General features: G+C 43.4%; 1 protein-coding gene across 1 annotated transcript in view; it reads right to left on the reverse strand.

Annotated features, from left to right (window-relative positions):
• Positions 1-501: 501 nt before the first annotated feature.
• Clnk (cytokine dependent hematopoietic cell linker) overlaps positions 502-23,078 on the reverse strand; it is a 167,713-nt gene continuing 145,136 nt past the window's right edge. The window contains exons 17-21 of the mRNA XM_021211084.2: positions 14,787-14,914; positions 9,087-9,164; positions 7,479-7,634; positions 1,086-1,249; positions 502-587 (exon numbers count right to left, since the gene is read on the reverse strand). Coding sequence (XP_021066743.2) covers positions 551-587; positions 1,086-1,249; positions 7,479-7,634; positions 9,087-9,164; positions 14,787-14,914 — 563 coding nt within the window. The 3' untranslated portion in view covers positions 502-550. The remainder of the gene's footprint in view (positions 588-1,085; positions 1,250-7,478; positions 7,635-9,086; positions 9,165-14,786; positions 14,915-23,078) is intronic.

A 23,078-nucleotide genomic window follows, 5' to 3' on the forward strand; every position in this document is an offset into this window, starting at 1 on the left:
CTCCATTTTTCCTCTCCTCCTTCTCTCCCTCCTTCCCTTTGTCCTTCTCTCCCTCCTTCCCTTTCTCCTTGTCTCCCTGCCCTAGCTCAATGTAAACATCCCAGAGTGGAGGATATAACTGGGATGATGCAGTGACGTGGAACAGGCAAAATGGGTTGCAGTCTGGGCTTGCTTCTTGTCCTAAAAGACATGAGAAGCTTCTTTGAGTGTCCACTGCCGCGTCTGTGTTAGGACGTAGGAGTAAATGCAAATCCTCTTTGCCTGAGAAGACACAGGATCCCCATGTGCTGTGCTGCTGTACGCATCAGCACTGGTTCGAGGACAGCTCTTCTCTTCCCTTGAATGGAAATGCATCATTAAACTCTTAAAAATGTCTTCACTGCTACTCGCATGAATGCCTGCTTTGGATGAGCCAGGATCCTCTGAGATTCTTGCTATGGATCTGCTGGATCCATTGATGTCACAGTTCACAGAGTAGGTCGAATCATGGACTTATGGCCACTTCACATCACAGTCCACATATTTCTGCTGTCTGCCTTCAAGCTGGTATTCACCAGGGCTCTTGTTCCCCACACTGCTCCTCTTCCCTGTAATTGAATTTTTAGGATTACAGATAAATAGAGACAACATTCACCAATACACAGGACCACCCAAAATTAGCATCCTAGGTCAAGAGGTTATAAAATACAGCCATTGACACCTGATGTCCTGTACAGAGTGACAGATGGGGGAATCTCACACCCTCTGCAAACATTTCAGCTGTTAGATCTTGTCTCATCACTAAGGTATGACAGCCATGTCTGTAGTTTTTCTGTTTAGAAAATGCTTCTTAAAGCTAGGTTTAATGCAGGTTACAAATATTTCTTCTATGACTTAAGCTTTCAAGTCATAATTGAGCTTTCAAGTTCCATTACAGAATATTTTTATCATTTTTTTTTTTTACAGAGTCAAAAAGGTCATCCCTTGAAGACACAGAAAGTAACACTTTAAGATAAATGCAGATGAAAGAAGAACTGAATCCACTGAGCCAGGGATGAGACAAGGCCCAGGCCACTGATGTGTGACTATCCGGCTAGGCTACTTACGCGTGGAGTGCCTGGCTGGAGTACTGAGTGAGAAGGAACCTGGCTAGAGGCAGTGGCTGGGTGAGGTAGCACTGTTCCCTGCGTGCAGCCTTGTCTTTCCCATCTATTAGCAGAATGGGAAAGTACGTGTAGTGTTCAATGATGTCTTCCACAGAATCAAACATCTGAAACACAGAAAGAAGAGTGAGCACCTTTGAGGACATCCGCTGCCTGTCAGCTGAGGCTAAGCTGGTGTATGTTGCTCAGGGAAGGTGGACCGGTTTTGTAGTTTTGACATTGTTGAGAGATATATTAGAAGGTGTTATTGGTGGTGCCGTTTTGAGATAAGAGGCTCACCCTGCAGCTCAGCCTGGTCTGGACTCTGTAATCCAGATGGGCCTTGAACTTGCAGCGGTCTTCTTGCAGCGTTCTAGGTGTCAGCCAACATGCCTGGCCGTTTCATTTTGTCTTGAGGATGTATGTAGCAAACGGGCTACTGAAGGATGCGTGACAAGCACAAGGAGGTGACATTGGGAATCAAAGTGCTTGTGGACCACAAGTGAGCACAAGTAGCTCTTAAGTTTCCTGTCCTCAGAGTTGGCCCTGTGTCAGACCGCCTAGCTCAAGATCCTCCCTGATCCATCGCTGCTTTCCCACCCATGACTTGGATGGGTTGTGAGGTCACTGCCAATGAAGGCCATGGGTTCAAAGCTTGGCTGTCCTCCCATCTACTAGCTGTGTGACTGGAGGCAATCTTCTTGCACTCGGTTTCTCTGTCTGCCAACAGTGGTGGTGACATTAGGACTTGCCTCTGGGATTCTCTGTGAGCATCAGTGGCGCTCAAGCATAGACAGCATTTGGAAGAAAGGCTTCCCCATGTTCCAGCACACGGCAAGATTCCCAAAATGTGAAACCATGGGATGTGCACTAGACTAGCTTCATAAGCCTTACGGAGAAAGGGGGTTTTTGAATTTCACTTCCAATTTCAAACCATGGATGGGTTTTTTCTTCCTCTTTGTTTACACCAGTGCAGAGAACCTTTCTGTGCAGAGCTCATCCACTGAACAGGTTCCCAGACAGCTAGCGGAGGTCTCGTCCCTGACAGCAGTGGTCAGGAACAAGGCGCTTACCATTCTCATTTCTGTTTTCCTTAGCTTTGTTCTGAAGTAATCAATCGGATATCAATAGCCTCCCTCAATAGTCTCCTCCATGAGTCATTTTTATGGAACCACAGTATTAGGGAACAAGGCAGGTGCATCAAACCACACTCCCACCCCAGTCTTAGGGACTCTTGTGCTGTGCCCACAGCTGCAATGCTGCCTGGAAAGCCTGGGAGAAGAGCCTGTAATTAAGTTCCTATTTTTATCTTAGATTTCCCCCTAGGAACAGAGTGGATGTCAAATGTCCTAATATTAGATTCTAAAATCTGTTTAAATCTTTCGTGTCTGTCCTATGTGCAAACTGTAGACAACACTTCCTTTTTTTTTTTTTTCCTTGTTAGAAAAACAGAGTGGGAGAGGGAGGGAGAGAGGAAGGAAGGGAGGGAGGGAGAGAGAGAGAGAGAGAGAGAGAGAGAGAGAGAGAGAGAGAGAGAGAGAAAGAGTCAGAAAAAGAAAAGAATAAGAAGACAGGGGAGGTGAGAAAGAAACCTGCATTTTATTGTTAATCTGTCTTTCAGTCTTAGCAGCTCAAGTTGTCAAGTAAACATGTATCATGAGTTTTAGAAACTCACTGCTGCTCAGGTGTCTGCAGAAAGGGGCAATGGATGATTCTTGTATCCCTGGGTACCCATGAAATGGTTGCTGGTCCAGTCAGTGAATAACGGGGCATCTTGAGCTAAGTGTTGTACATTTAATATATCCATGCTTATGACCTAGAATCTACAGCTATTACCCTATGTGTTGAAAATATCAGTACTGTTTTATTTGGGAAGGTGCACTATCAAAGGGAGGAGTTCATCCCAGGTTATCATCAGGAGGGGAACGGGTCCACAGCGCAGCCATGCATCAGTACGAGGTTCTAATCAGAGGGAAGCCAGTGTTTCCCATGAGGCAGAATGACCAACTGAATGACCTCCCGGGTTTTTGTTTTGGGGACACATGGCTTTGCTTGCCCTTTGTGTTTGGTGAGAATGGCAGATAGGTAGAGAGCCTTCCCTGGATCTGGCCCAGGTGCTTCTTATAGCCCTTGTGGTATATATGGTCCTCACCTTTGCCTGAAGTACATAGCATCAAGGAAAGAGCTTTTCAGCATCAGTTCAGATGGGATTGGACACTTCCTAAGCACTTGCCCTGGTGTACCTGCCATGGTGTTTATATCATGTCATCTCACACTCAGGTTCCATGAATTAGGAGCTACTGTCTTCCTGTGTCATTACGAACCCCATAAGATAGATGGAAACAGGACAAAGTGAATATTATCCCCAGAAGCCCTCATGCGTTTCCTGCTGGTGATGCTGTCTGGGCACAGATGGAAGAGCTGGGACTTGGCTTGCATCTCAGCAGGGATTTCTGCATCTGAGTCTTTCGATTCTCTTAAGGACTGGAAGATCCTCCGTAAGGCTTTGGATCAGGCTGAGCTTCGAAGGCACAAGAGGACCATCTCACTCTTACTGCAGGGCTCAGTGCCTTCCAATAGCAGCGGGAAGACTCTCTGTGGGTTGCCGTTTCTCCATAAGATGCCTGGCACACAGTAAGCTCCAAGTAGATGTTGCCTTTCTCAACCGGCAGTGCTTGGGGGCTGTCATCAGGCGGGAGAGACTGTATGCAAAAGCCAAGAAGTTTGCAAAGGAGAGGAAATCCCAGTACTGCAGTTGGCTTACCGTTCCTGGGCTTCACTTTCACCATCTTTAAAATGGAGATGAGATCAGTCTCTGACTCAGGGGCAGGATGGGAGATGGGTAGGAGAGGATGGCTCTGAGAACTCAGGGTACCCATCCATGGTGCCTGTGCATGGGGCATGTATGTGAATGTTCAACAGATACATGAAAAGGAAAACTCATGTCTGGAGGGTGAGAAGAGTAGGAAATTAAGGACTAACACAGAAAGGGGGGTTTTAAAAATAGGCATTGGTATGCAGTAATTGTAACAGTTTGTGCAGATGCTGAAGGTCTCTAGGTGGGCTCAGCTGACAGCTCCTTGCTTCCAAGGCAGCCACGAAGGGCTCACCATCTGATACGATGCTATTAGGATATAGTTACAGAGGTACGATGCAGCAGGCCAAAGTGTGACGTGTTGGAAACAAGACTAAGACCTTCGTACAGGCTCTGTTTCTCCCCCAGAAAACAATAATGTGTCCTTCTTAGAGATGCTTCAAGGATTTCCTAGTTCTATAAGGGGAAAACAAACAAACAAACAAACAAACAACCATGAAGCTAAAGCATTTGAAAATCATACTTTTTGTTGTTGTTGTCATTTGTTGCTGTTTGTTTTAAGAAGAAAAATTCTGTGAGCTGAAATATGTTGAAGGATGCTGTGAACTTGAGCTAGCTGGTCCCTTCATGTAGATAGGTTTCTATCTGTATGCGGCTGTCGCCCAGTTAATGAAGGAACTGACTAATAACCACAAAAAACCAGTTATAAATAATTATGGCAGAATCTGTTTCTGTCTGACTCAGTTCTGTTCATTGGCTTGCTAGTCCTCATACAAATGAACTGGCCACTTGCCTCCTTAGTTTTTCTACAATGCCTTCTGAATGTGACTGTGTTTGTCCATTTTTTGTGGTAACCTACTTAGTTGCTCAGCTCACACATCCTGAGCTGAGGAAAGGCTGGTGCACTGATCTCATTGTCTATGTAAGTTGCAGTCTCATGGCCCTGATAAAATACACCCCGAAAAACAACTTGATGGGAAAAGGGCTTAATCTGTCAATGGGGTACGGTTCACGACACAGTCCATTAAAGACCAGAAGTCTGAGGCTGCTGGTCATATTATATCCATTGTCAGGAAGCAAAGAATCAGAAATGTTGAGACTCAGCCTCTTTTCTCCTTTTGATGTGGTTCAGAACCCAAGTCTAGGGAGTGGTGTGGGTCTGCACATCTCAATCAATGGAATCAAATCCTTTGGGGCTTGTTTCCTAGGAGAGTTTAGCTAGGTCAAGTTGGCAGTATTAGCCGTCTTATTGCCTCCTCCCAAGTGCTGGCTACCTCTCCCCAGGTCATGTGTGTATCTCCGAAAAGGACTCTGTCAGAGACTGGATGTAACCAGGACTCTTCATGCAGCCAGATGACAGAATTGTCATTCATGTGCCTGCAGGAAGCATGCGCTAAGCCCCGGTGACATAATTTCAACATCTCCTGATGAACAACAGGTATCTACAGAAGTTCTGGATTTATACTTTGTGAGTTTGTAAGGGCTGTCATAACAGTGGAAGACACACCGTCTGTCATAACAGACTGGGACAAACAACAAAAATGTGTCTTCCCACAAATCAGCAGGCCTGAGGTCTCGGGTGTCTACGTGATTGTCTCTTATGAAGCCTTTCTCCTTGGCTGGCAGATAGCTGGCTTCTTCCCATGTCCTCATTCACATGTTCTTTCTCTAAGTTAGTTTTTTTTTTATCATTAAAAAAATATTAGCAATTACTTTGAAATATAGTTTACGGCCAAGTCATTTATAACACATATACACTGGCACTCTAGCCTCGGGGTAACCTTGTCAGACAAATGAGACCACAGTGTAAAAAACAGTCTATGTCCTTACATTCAGCAAATTTATACTAAAATAGTCTGGTTTGTTTTACCTTTCGGGGTATGCATCAAGAATGTCCTCATTAGTCAGCTGTGTACTCTAAGCAGGCTTTGTAGGAACAACACAGGGCCAGGTGGGTGCTAGATTGCAGAAATGTTTTCTGAAAGCTATTAAATGATCTTCAAAACAATTTCAGTTTTTTAAAAAAAAATTGGGGAGCGGGCAGGGGCTAGAGAGATGGATCAGTGGTCAAGAGCACTTACTGATTTGGCAGACGACCTGAGTTCCGTTCCCAACACTCACATGGCAGCTCACAAACACCTGTAACTCCAGCTTCTGGATATCTGATGCCCTTCTGGCCTCCTGGGCACTTGCACTTATGTGTGCACACCCCCACCCACATATAATTAAAAATTAATAATATAAATGGCTTTTAATATAGCGGCTGGCAGATACCTATTTGCTGCATCTAAGAGACAAGGCCACTGGGTCTCATTATTGGACCTCATTTCATACGCCCACGAGCCTTCCACACATTCTCCATTGTGTGACTTAGGAAGATGCAACTATTCATTAAGAACAGGTTGAATGTCCTTTCCATATACATTATGGTGTTGGCTTGGATTTATCAGTCAAATGTCTATATTGTTTGGGGACCTGGCATATTTTAGCTGGATGCTTATAGTCCAACTCCCCACAATTAATCTATGGAACCATGACTCCTTTCCCCCCCTCCCTCAATAGACATTAGAAAAAGTTGGTTCCTTTGCCATTCCCCAAATCTAAACTTAAATGAGATGCTCAGGGGCTGGAGGGATGGCTCAGTGGGTAAGAGTACTTGCTGCTCTTGCTGAGGCCCTAGGTTCTGTTCCCAGCACCCACATATGATGGCTTACAAACCCAGTTCCAGGTGATCCAATGCCCTCTTCTGGCCTCTGTGGGCAGCTGCATGCATATGGTACACATACGTGTACTCAGGTACACATGCACATGTACACATAAAAGAAATAAAATTTAAATGATGCTTAATAGAGAATAGTAACACTTGAGTACAATTATGAAAGTGACCTCATAACCATCACTATAGCAACCATGGTGCAAAGCAAGTCAAATAGTTACAGTCTGATTATACTGCTACATTAGCTAACAGTTTTTATGAATTTGTTTCAGAACAATTGGTCACTGTTTGTGAACATAGCTAAATGCAGACAGACATTAGCATTTCCTGTTCAGCCTGTATTTCAAGTAGCTAAGTGCCCTTGCTTATGTTTTCTAAGGGTTAAAGAGAGTGGAAACCAGGCTTGAGAAAACTTGGTGACAGTGGCTCACTATTCTTCTCTAGTGTCATTCTGATTGAGGTTGTGATTGGGTGCCCGTGACAAGGTCTAATCTGGACCCAGTCTCCCCATGGAGTGCCAGCAAGGGCTGAGAGAAGCTCTCCACAAGGCAGAACGCAGTTGCTTCCTTTTGATCGGGTTTCTCTAATAGGTTTCAGAGGCTGAGGGACATTCAGTGGCATGGTGGACTGCTGCATGGTGAACTGAACATGTGCCAGCATGTTCATGAAAGGGGCTGGAAGGATATCACGGCAGTGTCTCTCCTCCCGTCCTGTGTTCACTGGGGTATGTAGACAAGGATGTAGCGTCTTCTAAACTCTATGTTTGTTTGTTTGTTTGTTTGTTTACTTATAGCTAAGGAAAGGGAGGTGGCTGGGTTGTACCTACCTCATTTCCTCGGAGTCCTGTGCCCAGGGCAAACTGCTGATTGCTCTCGAGGAAACGGATTTTCACATTGTAGACCTTGTTCCCATAAAACACCACCAACACATATGGTTCTGCCTTGGATTTCGTAGAGCAGTCTCGGACCAAAAAAGTACCATCCTGAAGCAAAAGGAATTATGGTTATCTTCTCAGATGTGCAAGGAGCCTGGCCTTAAGGTGACATCAACAATGATGCTCTTGTGAGATTCTTCCATGGATTCTGTTTTGGCAACCCAGCTATACATTCCATTTGCCTCCTCCCCCCCCCCCAAGCTTTCACCGAGTGCCAGTTGGGGCTTGGATATGAAATGTCCCTTCAAGAGGCTTATGTGTTAGCAGGTGGTGATATATAGAAAAGCAATTGGCTCATGAAGGTGCTAACATCATGAGGTTCACCCATTGGTGAGTTCAAAGCTGAATGGGCTATGTGGAGGTAGAGCCTAGTCCAGGAAGTGATCATCAAGGGGGTGCCTTTGAAAGATGTATCTTGTTCTTATCTTCTCTCTGCTTCCTGGCTGCTGTGGTGGGCAGCCCTTCATCCATGATGCGTCTGCTTTGCCACAGACCTGTCATTCATTCCTGAATTAACTGCCACCTTCCTATTGTAGTTTCATATTCGGCAGGGGCCTGGTTGAGGATTTAGTGGTTCTTAAGCCACAGAGGCTTTCTAGTATTTCTAAGTAACCCAGTGTAGTTCTGTGCCTGGCAGAACAGTTACTTGCTTTTTGAAGAAAGCTGTGGTTGTCATTTGACCTAGTTACAAACACTCTCTATTTTAATGCCATGGTAGGGTAGAACCTCACGATCCTTTTGGAAGTTAGCTTTTGTCTTGGAATTTGGTCAAGGAAGAGGTTAAAGTACGTTACTCTTGGGGAGATGTGTGAAGAGCCATGGCGTAAAGGTGGACACAGAGCTCCACGTAGACCAAACAAATCTATCTAGAATCTGGTGTGCAGTGAAGAAATGGTATCTTGGGGGTAAATGACAGAGATCTTGGGGAATATCTGTTACTGCAGCATGACCTGGATGAATGTTGCTGGATTGCAACATTCGTGACCTCTGGTCTTTTCTTGAAGAGGTCAGACATAAAGACTCGGTTGTGCCATAGGTGTCTGTTTAGTAAGAAGATGAAACGTGAAGAGGAAAGAAGGAGGCACTGCCCGTTGTGAGCACTGCACCCCAGATGCCACATGCCATTTTCTCGTGGCCCCCTTAGCACTGATATTTTTAAAAACAGTTTTTCATTTTATGAATAAAGAATCAACAAATAATCTTGTTTAGGAACTTGGGAGAGTCAGATATATGACACGTAGCAAAACCAAGTCTTAGGTCTGAAACCATCTTACATATCTCTGCATTTTTAGAAAATCACTCCATAATTTCATCTGTATATTTAGTGTTCTTTTTATCAAAGTTTTTCTGGAAGTAACTAGAGACTGTACCCCATTGTCCTTTCTTACCAATTTCCTCTCCCGTAGAACCGCTTCTCCCTAAGTCCCCTTCCTACTTTTGTGTGTGTTGCCTGCAGAAGAAACACACAGGATGGCCACAGGAACAACGTAGACAAATTACCTTGTTCTCTTTCATTAACACCTCTTCCACTGCCTGGCGACTGTATTCTCCAATGTACCATTCATTCTGCCAGACATCCTATGGTACAAGTCCAAAGAGGAATGTTTAGAATCAAAAGGAGGTGTTCATTATAGACTAATTAATTCAAATTCTACTTTTGCTCCACCAGTGTCCAATCACAGATTAATTGATAGATATTCAGCACAGAACATCTCGTTCTGGAACCTGGAAATGACCACCGATGCTGCGAAGAGATGGACACCAGAGCAAGTCACTGCAGCTGGGGATTCTGGGGTCGATAGGGATAAGAAGAGAGTGGTCCTTGGGAGGGGTCAGGAACTGCCCATCAATTAGGAGAAGTCCATCATTTGAGTCACAGGAAGCACATACCCTCCATCTGTCAATGATTTTATTTAATTTTCTTTTAGACAGGGTGTCATGTATCACAGGCTGGCCTTGAACACACTACATATCTGAGGATGGCACAGAATTGATCCTCCCGGTGCTGGGATTACACTCAGCTATCAATGATGCCTGAATCTGCATGTGGTGAGGTTTTTTTTGAGGACATGTGTAGCCTGTGACACTGTGCTGTGCTGGTCACTGCAAAAACAATGGTCAGAGTGGGCTGGTGCCACCCTGTCTCTGTGTCTCTTCTGCCTGGAGCCGTGTAGTGAAATCGAGATGGGAGCTATAACTTGGCTGGCTTTCTCCTATGCCGCACTGACTTGTGAGGTGTGTGGTATTTGGAGAATAGACTGTGTCCAGCTCTAAGACACTCCACATTGTGTCGAGAAGTGGCTTTCGGACAGTCACTCCCTGGATGACTTCACTTTACAAAGCAGCAGTTGGCTCTCCTGCGGGGAAGGATGACTCTGCATCTTGCTGTGCACAGGGGTGCCACCACCTGTCCAGCACCGACCATGAGGCACAGACCGTTTGTTTCTACCTGTAAACCTACCGAAGTGATTGAGGAGGCAGGACCAAGAAAGGGTGCAGTGCTCTCACTCGGACCCTGTCAAAGGAGATACCCCTAACACCATGACTAGTGGCAACAGCCCCAATAATCTGTCATCTGACCACAGGTACCTGCACCAAGTGACAACAGTCAGGAGACTGACAGTTGTCCCAGTGCTCCACTTCTTACTCAACCGCATTGTCTGTCTGTCAGAACTTGCACGTGAAGCTCACCTTGGTGTCAGGTGGCTGGCCTCTGCCTCTCCATCCTGAGCTTAGCACTAACCTGTGTATTCATGGGTCTCTGGCAACAATCCAACTGGGTTCCTTAATGTCTAGCCTCCTGCAGTGACTCCCTGCGTGTGTGTCCATTCTCTGCCTCTGCTAGGGCCTCTTTAAATTCTGTGGCCTTTTTAATCCTTTGTCACCGCCTTCCTCCCAGTTTATGGTATAATTATAACCCAAGAGTTAACATCAATAATTCATATACACTAGCGTAAAAGAACTTGGGGTTGCCAATGAGCAGCTATCATGGGAAATCAGGACTACTTAGGAAATAGCAGCCAAGGAGACTGACTATAGCTGCTGAGTTTATTACTCAGTGAATTCTGACATTGTAGAAAGATGCAAGTGTGTTCATCTATGCTCCAGGCATTGCATGTGTGCCCGTGACTGCATGGTCCTCCAGTCTCTTCATTGAGTTACCACGGTCCCACTGCTGAGTCATAAGTTATTCAGCATCTCAAACCTTCCCCACACTATTTCTCTGGACTATGCACACTGGATAATGCTCATTCTAGTTGCAGATGGGTAGCAAAGGCTCAGTGTGTCAAAATCAACCACATGGTTGGCCATAATCAGGGACATGAGCTCAAGTCTTTGGTTTCTCCTTGCAGTCTCTGTTTTTCCCAGCACCAACATGATCCATCCAGTGATGGGCACCGGTGAACATGGTCTGTCCGGCAAACTCTAACTCCTAAGTAACTGCAGCCCCACTCCCTTTCATGCCATCTCACATTATGGGCATGGCTAGTTAGATAGTTCTACTGTTCTAACTCACACACTTAGGCACTTATGCATGCACCAGCTACCCTAGGCTGGGCATTTTGTATAATCAATCCTCCTGTCTCTGCAATTCAACTCAGGAGCTGGGGTCCATTTAGTCTAAGGTGGGGGGGGCACCTCATCGAAGCAAGGGGAGGGGGGATGGAATGGGGGTTTTCGGAGGGGAAACCAGGAATGTAAATAAATAAAATATCCAATTTAAAAAAAGAGGCTAACACAAAATTAAAGGAAAACACAACCCAGACAACCATAGGGGGTAAATCTCAAAAGCATCCTGCTCCAGGAAACAAAGCCAGGGACAAAAGAGCCACTCTCTGGTTCTGTCTAGACAGGGTTCTAGGAAGGGCATGGGTTGTTGGTGGAAATGAAAACTGCTGTTGGGAGCTAGAGGAGGATGAGGCTTCACAGGGGCAGAAAGGAAACTGGGGTATCATGGAAATGTGTTTCTTGAACCAGGACAGTGACAAGCCTGGTATTTTCATTTGTTGAAAGCATGGAACGGGATGTGATACTTGTAATTTCTCATAGATATCGCATGTAAAGAATATCTTAAGTAGTTCTTTGTAAACACAGACAAAAATTGAAACTCAAACCCTTACTTCCATTGAGGCCTCCTTTGTAATAAATTCCTCTATTTTATTCCATCAACTAGTGGGGACTTAGTACAAAGGAGGCTTCAGTGTAAGAGCTTTAGAGTGTGGGGAGGGTCCAGACCCTGTCCTAGGCAAAGCTCACACAGGTTCCCAGTAAGAAAGTGAGAACTCACCTCCCTACCGGAGTTTGAGCCTGCTGATCCATATGATCACTGTGGTACAGGCTCTGGGGCTTCTGGCTAGTCTCAGAGCTTGGGAGCGCTCAGCCATAGTGAGCCTCACTCACTCATTTGGTCGGTCAAGCTGGAAGATGCCTTAGACTATTGGTTCTCAGCCTTCCTAATGCTCTGACCCTTTAATCCAGTTACTCATGTTATGATGACCCCTAACCATAAAATCATTCCGTTGTTACTTCGTAACTCTTATTTTGCTACTGTTACGAATCGCAGTGTAAGTACCTGGTATGCAGGCTATCTGATATGTGATCTCCAAAGGGGTCGTGACCCACAGGCTGAGAACCACTGCCTTAGCTGTTGCGGCTTGGGGCTTCTTATAATATCTCCAGATGTGGTTGTGAGGGGTGGATGGTGTAGGTTAGTGCTTGAGCGAAGCCCTAGGTGGCCTCTGAGTGACAATGAGGAGGAGCTTGTCTTTAGTCCCTTGCTGTCCTCTGAGTGACTGCAGAGTACGGCGCTTGGTGTCAGTGTACCTTTAATAGCCCTGACCTTTCTAGCCATCCCTGAACAGAGTCATGAGGCCTCTACACTGTGAGCCCTCAGCAGACTGAGGGGTCCTGCTGTGCCTTTTAAAGTGCACAATAAAATGTAAAGAGCCACCATTTTAGTCACTTTGAGTGCATAACTCATTTCATTAAATGCATTTAAATTGCTTTTAAAGCCATAGCCATTATCCATTTCCAAGAATTTTTCCATCCTCTCAAATTGAAACTTTGTGCTCCCTAACAAGCTCTCCATCACTGTCTTCTTCATCCCAGTCCTGGGGAAACAACCTTGCTTGATATCTCTGTAGACTTGGCTGCTCCAGGAGCTATGACTAGCAGGAGGTATATGTGTATCCTTTAGTGTCTTTCTTTACCTAGTATTATGTTTTTGTAGTTTATCTATGTAGAACATGCCGGATGTGTGTGTGTGTGTGTGTGTGTGTGTGTGTGTGCGTGCATGCTTGCAATGTTTTTTCTCTTTCTCTCTGTCTGTCAATGGATACCTTTGTTCTTCCTACCTGTTGACTATCATACATAATGTTATAAAAACAAGAACTCAAATTCTCTTGGGCTCTTCTTTCAGTTCTCTTGGGGATATACCCAGTAGCAAAATATGGTAATTGATTTCTACTTTATTTATTTATTTTTGTCTGTGGTCTGGAATGCTGCTTTAAAAATTATTAACATACCAATGCAAAGTGAAAGCAGTCAATTTACAGAATATTACACAGACCTCATGACTGAGAGTATTTAGAGCTGCCACAAGTCATGAGACTCGTTGAATTGTTGAAAGTGGGAACACCCTGATTTCCTAGCTCTTTTCATGTCCATGAGAAGTTTGGTCTGTATTTACTTATTTATTTATTTATTTTATGTAAGTACACTGTAGCTGTCTACAGACACTCCAGAAGAGGGCGTCAGATCTCATTACAGATGGTTGTGAGCCACCATGTAGCTGCTGGGATTCAAACTCAGGACCTTCAGAAGAGCAGTCAGTGCTCTTAAACACTGAGCCATCTCTCCAGCCCCCAAGTGTGGTGTTCTATAGACACTGAGTTAGAACTCAAGAGCCCTAAGGCCCGTGTGAGCTCAGCAGAGCAAAACACATCCAGGTGCATGTAAAGGGGAAATGAAAGAGGGTTCTTTCAGAGTCCATGGGAAGAGTGGGAGGCCATTAGAAGATTAGGTAGAGATTAATTAGAAGGCCAACCAAAGAAATTTGAGGTACTATAGGGATTTCAAGGAATTAATCAGAGACCCCAGAAACCTTGACAAGCTCTGGAGCAGGACACTCATAAGCCAAGGATGTGAAATTAGGGTGGCACCATCTTTCTTGGTGCTGTCTTTAGTAAGTAATGTTACAGCTTCTAGAGGAAGGGGCAAATAAGACACAAAGACTACTCACTCTTAGTGGAAACCACAAATGTAGGATGGATTGAGAGGTGACTGTGTGACTGGAGCTGATTTTAATGAGAGATCATGAGACATGTGATGGATAAATAAAGCCGCTTATTAGCTATTTCTAGCTAGCTCTCTTCTATGTCAGAAATCTTAACTCCTGACACTGACTGACACACATAATCAGTGCTCAGGAAATGGCTGCCATGCTCAACTGAAGTTTAAATGTGATGTGTGAATCTTTTGATGGAAAATGAACTCAAATATTCAAATTCCAGTTAATCATCCATGAAATGTAACAAAATGTAAGTCTAAATTTCTCACCCCCCCTCCATAATTAATGAACAGAATATTCTGAGAATTGGAAAAACGTGCAAGTAGAAAATCTGGTGAAAGAGTAATGAAGTATGACACCACAAAACCTTTTAGAAACCTTAAAACCCAATGATTTGTCATTGTATGTGTGATGGATCGAGTATGTATGACCCCCGTAGACTCATGCGTTTGAATGCTTGGCCCACAGGGAGTGGCACTATTAGGAGTGTGGTCTTGTTGGAGTGTGTATAGCCTTGTTGGAGGAAGTGTGTCCCTGAGGGAGTGGGTTTTAAGGTCTCCTATGCTCAAGCGATGCTCATTGTGGCACATAGTGTCCTTCTGCTGCCTTCAGATCAAGACGTGGAACTCTCAGCTCCTTCTCTAGCACCATGTCTGCCTGCACGCCACCATGTTTCCCGCCATGATGATAATGAACTAAACCGCTGAAACTGTACGCCCGCCCCCGTTAAATGTTTTCCTTTATAAGAGTTTCCATTCTCGTAGTGTCTTATCACAGCAATGACACCCTAACTAAGGCAGTATGGGAAAACAGCTGATGGGCACCAGAGTGATCTGCTTTGGGCATTCTCAGTGAGCTCTTACTGGATGCCAAAACTGCTAGAAGGGCTTGCAGAGAAGCTACTGTCTCACCTTCTCATCAGGCTTCGTGGGCCGAGCTTTCTCCGAGTTTGTGTTTTCATAGGGCAGCAAACGAGGGCTGTGGCTGGCTGCAGCTTGGCATCTCTGAGCAGCCCAGTGCCGCCTGCTACCTGTATGGTCTGGAAAGAAATCACATTAAATGCAGTTGCATTGCTGTCTCAGTCTGTCTCCCTCCAGCGTGTAGCTGGGCTCATCACCTCTGCCTGTCTGTGGCCATCTTTAGGGACTAGACAACACCCTCTCACCAGGGACTGCACTGCTCCCAGGATACTCCCAGGGAACCTGAAGTCATCTTCCCGAACTGTACTTGTGTAGCTGGGGAGATAGCTCAGTGGGTAAAAGTGCTTGCCTTCCAGCTGTGATGAACAGAGTTCAAGTCCTCAGAACTCATGTAAAAGCCAGATACTCGTGGGCAGCTTCAATCCCAGCATTCCTACCAGGAAATGGTAGGCAGAGACAGGAGACTCCCCAGAAACTTACGGGTCAGCAAATTGAAGGGTGGGGTGGCTTAAAATCCTAGGGGTGTGGCCGGAGTGCCATCTCTCCTCAGGTATACTCATACACAGGCAGCAGTCACAAATTAGCACTCTGCACCCCACCCCACAGCTCAGCCTGCCTACCAGGAGGCCAGCTCAAACAGGAAACACACAGCTCCACTTGCCTCCTGGGAGGCCTGCTACAACCCAGGACACTTAGGCCAACCAACACCAGGAACAAACAGATCGTGAAAGACAAGTATAAGAACATAATCAATAGAAGCCAGTGCAATATGGCACCACCGCCACCTAACACCCACCATCCTACTACAGGGAGCCCTGGATATCCTAACACACCTGAAGAGCAAGACTGTGACCTTAAATCCCATCTCATGAAGACGAGGCCTTGAAAGAGGATATAAATAATTCCCTTAAAGAAATATAGGAAAACATAATCAAACAGGTTGAAGCCCTTAAAGAGGAAACACATAAATCCCTTAAAAAAATACAGAAAAAAATATAATCAAACAGGCAAAGGAAATGAATAAAACAGTCCAAGAACTAAAAATCGAAATAGAAGAAATAAAGAAATGGAAGCAACCCTGGGGGTGGAAAACCTGGAGATGGAAAGGGAACAGAAACTGCAGATGCCAGCATCACCAACAGAATACAAAAGACAGAAGAGAGAATTTCAGATGTAGACAATACCAAAGAAGAAATGGATACATCAACCAAAGAAAATGCCAAATGTAAAAAGTTCCTAACTCAAAACATACAGGAAATTTGGGACCCTGAAAAGACCAAACCAAAGAATAAAAGGAATAGAAGAGGGTGAAGATTCTCAGTTCAAAGGGTCAAAAACATCTTCAACAAAGGAAAAACTTCCCAAACCTAAAGAAAGAGATGGCTATAAGCGTACAAGAAGCTTACAGAGCACCAAATAGATTTGACCAGAAAAGAAAATCTCACCACATAATAATCAAAGCACTAAATATACAGAACAATGAAAGAATATTAAAAGCTGCAAGAAAAAAAAAAGGTCAAGTAACATATAAAGGAAGATCTATCAGAGTTACACCTAATTTCTCAACAGAGACTCGAAATGCCAGAAGATCCTGGACAGATGTGTTATAGATTCTAAGAGATCACAAATTTCAGCTCAGACTACTGTACTCATCAAAACTTTCAATCACCGTAGATGGAGAAACCAAGATATTCCATGACAAAACCAAACTTAATGTCTTTCTGCTTACAGAGAATACTAGAAGAAAACTCAAACACAATGAGGGTAACTACATCCAAGAAAACACACACACACACACACACACACACACACACACACACACACACACAAATTATCTTACAGCAAAGCAAAAGTAAGAGGAACTCAGACACATATGCTAATACCTTCAACATCAAGATAACAGGAAATAACAATCATTAGTCATTAATGTTTCTCAATATCAATGTACTCAGTTCACCAATAAAAAGACACAGGCTAGCAGACTGGATATATAAACAGGATCCATCATTCTGCTGCATACAAGAAACATACCTGAGCAACAAAGTTCATTACTTCAGAGTAAAGGACTGGAAAAAGGGTTTTCTAAGCAAACAGACCCAATAAACAAGCTGGAGTATTCTAAAATCAAAATAGACTTTCAACCACAAATCTATCAAAAGAAATAGGGAAAGACACTTCATATTCATTAAAGGAAAAATCCACCAAGATGATGTCTCAATTCTGAAATTCTGAACATCTATGCCCCAATGCAAGGGCACCCATATTTATAAAAGAAACTTTACTGAAGCTCAAATCACACATTGAACCTCATGCAATAATAGTGGAGGACTTCAACACCTCACTTTCATGAATGGACAGGTCATTGAAACAGAAACTAAACAGAGAAACAATGCAACGAACAGAGTTTATTAACCAAATGGTTTTAACTGATATCCACAGAAACTTTTACCCCTAAATGGAAGAATATACCTTCTTTCAGCACCTCATGAAACCTTCTCCAAAACTAATCATATAATTAGAAAGCTTCCACAGATACAAGAAGATTGAAATCACCCCTTGCCTTCTGTCAGATCTTCACGGATTAAGGCTGGATTTCAACAACAGAAACAGAAAGCCCACATACTCGTGGAAACTGACCAGCTCTTTACTCAATGATTACTTGACCAAGGAAGAACTATGTTGAGGTTTGCTCTGTTGCTATGTATTATAATGCTAAATGCAGGCCTCCAAGACTTGGATGCCCCAGAGATGAGAGAGTCTGCAAGTAGTCCTAAATGATGCTATGTGAAGCTATTTCTGATTGGTGAATAAAGATGCTGACAGCCAATACCTGGGCCAAAGTGGCACAGGCTAAGTTTGGGATTCCTGGACTTAGGAGCAGAGGAGAACTGCAAAGAGAGGAAGTGAGGAGGAAGAGACAAATGGCATGGGCTAGGAGTCAAGAAAACATGGCCACAAGGACTGGCCAATCGGAGATAAGATCAGCCCAGATGAAACATAGTGAGAAATAACTCAGGGTTATCACCAGAAAAAAGTAGATAGCATAAAGGGTAGAGATCTGCCCAGCTCTTGTGCTGTCTAAGGCTTATCATAAATTTAAAAAGTTGTATGCCTTTTATCTGGGAACTGAATGATCAAAACCAGAGTAGAAACCCTTGGTAGGAATTAAAAATTTCTACAACAGGGGCTGGTGAGATGGCTCAGTGGGTAAGAGCACCCGACTGCTCTTCGGAAGGTCCAGAGTTCAAACCCCAGCAACCACATGGTGGCTCATAACCATCCTTAACAAGACCTGAGGCTCTCTTCTGGAGTGTCTGAAGATAGCTACAGTGTACTTACATATAATAAATAAATAAATCTTTTTTTAAAAAAGAGCATTTCCTTTAAAAAATTTTTCTACAACAGAAAGAAATAAATTATTAAGACTTTCTAGAATTCAATGAAAAGGAAAGCACAGAATACCCAAACTTATGGGACACAATGAAAGCAGTGCTCTGAGGAAAACTTATAACACTAAGTGTTTTCATAAAGAAATTGGAGAGATCTCACACTAACAACTTAACAGTACACCTGAAAGCCCTATAACTAAAGGAAGCAAACATACCCAAGAGGAATAGATGGCAGGAAGTAGTCAAACCCAGGGCTGAAATTAATCAATTTGAAACAAAGAGAACAATACAAAGAACTAACAAATCCAGGAGCTGGTCCTTTGAGAAAGTCAACAAGATAGACAAGCCCTTTACTTAACTAACTAGAAGGCACAGAGAGAGTATCCAAATTAACAAAATCAAAAATGAAAAGGGAGACATAACAACAGAAACTGAGACAATTCAAAGAATCATTAGGTCATACTTCTACAGCCTGTACTCCACAAAATTGGAAAATCTAAATGAAATGCATGAAGTTTTAGACAGATACCACATACCAAAGTTAAATCAAGATCAGGTAAACTAAACAGTTTCCTAACCCCTAAGGAAATAGAAGCAGTCATTAAGAGTCTCCCAACCAAAAAAAAATCCCAGGGCCAGATGGTTTTAGTGAAGAATTCTACCAAACTTTCAAAGAACTGCTAATATCAATACTTCTCAACACTACCTAATTCATTCTATGAAGCCAGTTCCCCTGATACCTTCACCATACAAAGACCTAAGAAAGAGAACTCCAGACCAATTTCACTTACAAACATCAACACAAAAATTCTCAATAAAATTCTTTCAAACTGAATCCAAGAAAACATCAAAAACATCATCCACTATGATCAAGTAGGATGTATCCCAGGGATGCAGAGATGGTTCACTATACAAAAATCCATCAATGAATCCGCCATATAAACAAACTGAAACAAAAAAATTTACATGATCATCTATCTCATTAGATGCTGGAAAAGCCTTTGACAAAATCCAACATCCCTTCACGTTAAAAGTCTTGGAGAGATCGTGGATTCAAGGCACATACCTAAATGTAATAAAAATGACGCACAGTAAGCCAAGAGCCAACATCAAATTAAATGGAGAGAAACTTGAATTAATCCCACTAAAATCAGGGACAAGACAAAGCTGCCTACTCTCTCTAATCAATAAAGTACTTAATCAGAGAACAAAGGGAGATTAAGGGGATACAAATTGAAAAGAAGAAGTCCAAGTATCACCATTTGCAGGTGATATGATAGTATACATAAGTGGATCCCAAAATTCCACCAGAGAACTCCCACCTGAAAAACAACTTCCTCAAAGTGGCTGGGTATAAAATTAACTCAAAGAAATTAGTAGCCCTCCTTTACACAAATGATAATTAGGCAGAAAAAGGAATTTGGGAAACAACACCTTCAAAATAGCCACAGATAATATAAAATAAATACCATGGTGTAACTCTAGCCAAGCAATTAAAAGATCTATATGACAAGAACTTCAAGTGGCTGAAGAAAGAAACTGAAGAAGATATCAGAAGATGGAAAGATCTCCTATGGTCATGGATAGGTAGGATTAACATAGTGAAAAAATGGTCATCTTACCAAAAGCAAGCAACAGATTTAATGCATTCCCCACCAAAATTTCAATAATACTTTTCAGACCTTGAAAGAGCAATTTTCAACTTCATATGGAACAACAACAACAAAAAAACCAGGATAGACAAAACAATCCTGAACAATAAAAGAACCTCTTGAGGAATCGTGATCCCTGACATCCTACAGAGCTATTCTACAGAGCAATAGTGATAAAATACAAATAAACAGTGTGTACTGGTTAATTTTGTGTCAACTTGACACAAGCTGGAGTTATCACCGAGAAAGGAGCTTAGGAGCTTCAGTTGGGGAAATGCCTCCATGAGATCCAGCTGCAAGGCATTTTCTCAATTAGTAATCAAGGTGGGAGGTTCCCTTGTGGGTGGTGCCATCTCTGGGCTGGTAGTCTTGGGTTCTATAAGAGAGCAGGCTGAGCAAGTCAGGGGAAGCAAGCCAGTAAAGAACATCCCTCCATGGCCTCTGCATCAGCTCCTGCTTCTTGACCTGCTTGAGTTCCAGTCCTGACTTCCTTGGTGATCAACAGCAATGTGGAAATGTAAGCTGAATAAACCCTTTCCTCCCCAACTTGCTTCTTGGTCATGATGTTTGTGCAGGAATAGAAACCCTGACTAGGACACAGTGCAAAGTATGGGTACAGAAACAGACAGGTTGATCAACGAAATAGAATCAAAGACCCAGAAATAAAACCACACCCCTATGGATGCTTGATTTTTGACAAAGAAGTCAAAATCATACATTGCAGAAAAGAAAGCATCTTAAAGCAAATGGTGCTGGTGTAACTGGAAGTCTGCATGTAGAAAAATGCAAATAGATCCATATTTATCACCCTGCACAAAACTCAAATCCAAAAGGATCAAAGACCTCAACATAAAACAGGATACACTAAATCTAAGAGAAAGTGGGAAATAGCCTTGAGCACATTGGTCTCCGGAGACAATTTCTTGAACAGAACACCAATGGCTCAGGCCCTAAGAGTGATAAAATAGGACCCCATGAAACTGAAAACTTCTGAAAGGCAAGGGATACTGTCAACAGGATAAAACTGTAGCTTGCAGATTTGTAAAAGATCTTAACTAGCCCTGCATCCAATAAAGGGATAATATCCAAAATACATAAAGAACACAAGAAGATAAACCCCAACAAACCAAATAACCCAATTTTAAAAATGGGGTGCAAAAGCCGGGTGTGGTGGAGCACGCCTTTAATCCCAGCACTCGGGAGGCAGAGGCAGGCAGATTTCTGAGTTCAAGGTCAGCCTGGTCTACAAAGTGAGTTCCAGGACAGCCAGGGATACACAGAGAAACCCTGTCTCGAATCTCCCCCCATCAAAAAAATGGGGTGCAGAGCTATGATGGCTTTTTTTGGATGTCAACTTGAGTACATCTGTAATGAACTACAATCCAGAAATGGAGGGCACACTTGTGATCTAGATCTTGAGGCTGGAAGACACAGGCTCCTGATCCAGGCCTTGACATTGAGATCTTGAGGCATAGTGATCATGAAAAGCTTAGGGTTTGGCAAAGTAGAACACACCTTTAACCCCAAGAAGCGGAAGTGGGAAGATCTCTGAGTTCAAGGCCAGCCTGGGACAAAGCAAGTTCCAGATCCAGGCCTGGCAGTACATACCTTTAATCTGGGCCACGCCTTCCTCTAGAGACCCACATAAGGATACTGGAAGAAGCAAGACTCCCTTTTCTTTGTCTGCTTACACTTACTTGCCAGCACATCTCTTAGAACCTACTTTTTCAGGATTCCAGCTTATACAGAAAACCAGGTGAAACAACTAGCCTCATGGGTCTGAGCAACAACTAGATTTTTGGACTTCTCATTTACAGCTGTCCATTGTTGTGTTAGTTGAACTATAGACTGTAAGTCATCACAATAAATTCCCTTAATATATAGAGACGTTCTCTAAGTTCTGTAACTCTAGAGAACCTTAACTAATACAGGAGCTAAACAGAATTCTCAATAGAGTAATCTCGAATGTCTGAGAATCACTTAAAAGAAATGCTCAACATCCTTAGTCATCAGGGAAATGCAAATCAAAATGACCCTGAGATTCCACCTCACACTAATCAGAATGGCTAAGATCAAAAACTCAAGGGACAGCACGTGCTGATAAGGATGTGGAGAAAGGGGAACACTCCTTCATTGCTTGTGAGTCTGCAAACTTGTATAACCACTTTGGAAATCAGTCTTGCAGTTTCTCATAAAATTGGAAATAATTCTACCTGAATACCCAGTTATACTGCTCCTGGGCATATACCCAAAAGATGCTCCACCATACCACAAGGACATGAGCTCCACTAAGTTCATAGCAGTCTTATTCATAATAGCCAGAAACTGGAAACAACCAAGATATTTCTCAACTGAAGAATTAATACAGAAAAGGTAGTTTATTTATACAATGGAATACTATTCAGCTTTTAAAAGTAAGGACATCACAAATTTTACAGGCAAATGGATGGAACTAGAAAATATCATCCTGAATGAGGTAACCCAGACCCCAAAGGGCATGTATGGTATGTACTCATTGATAAGTGGATATTAGCCATAAAGTATAGAATACCCATACTCTACCCCACAAACACAAAGAAGTTAAACAAGAAAGAAGGCCCAAGCAAGGATGCTTGAATCACACGTAGAAGGGGAAACAAAATGGTCATAGTAGGCAGAGGGAGAGAGAGGACTGCGTGGGAGAGGGGAGGGAAAGGGGAATGGAGAGGTAGGGTCAGGTGTCGGGGAGAGACAGGAGAGGCCCAGAGGACTTTGAGAATGAATGGAAATCTGCAGCTGCAGGGGATGGGTGGGGAGAATCTCTAGGAAGTCCCAGAGTCCTGGGATAGAGAGGCTCCAAGGAGTCAATGCGTGTGACCTTAGCTGAGATGCTCAACAGTGGGAACATGAAACCTAAAGAGACCACTTCCTGTAGCCCGGCAGGACCCCCAGTATAGGGATAAGAACACCAATCCACCCACAAAACTTTTAACTCAAAATGTGTCTTGTCTAAAGGAAATGCAGAGATGGAGCAGAGACTGAAAGGTAGGCCAACCAATAATTGGCTCAACTCAAAACCCATCCCATGGGCAAGCACCAATCACTGACATTATTAAAGATACCCTGTTATATTTACAGACAAGAGCCCAGCATAACTGTCCTTTGAGAGGCTCTACCCAGCAGTGGATTGAAACAGACGCAGATACCCACAGCCAAACATGTGGCAGAGGTTGGGGACACTTCTGGAGGAGTTGAAGGAAGGA

The sequence above is a fragment of the Mus pahari genome, chromosome 13 (assembly GCF_900095145.1).
Source record: "Mus pahari chromosome 13, PAHARI_EIJ_v1.1, whole genome shotgun sequence".
Lineage (NCBI taxonomy): Eukaryota > Metazoa > Chordata > Mammalia > Rodentia > Muridae > Mus > Mus pahari.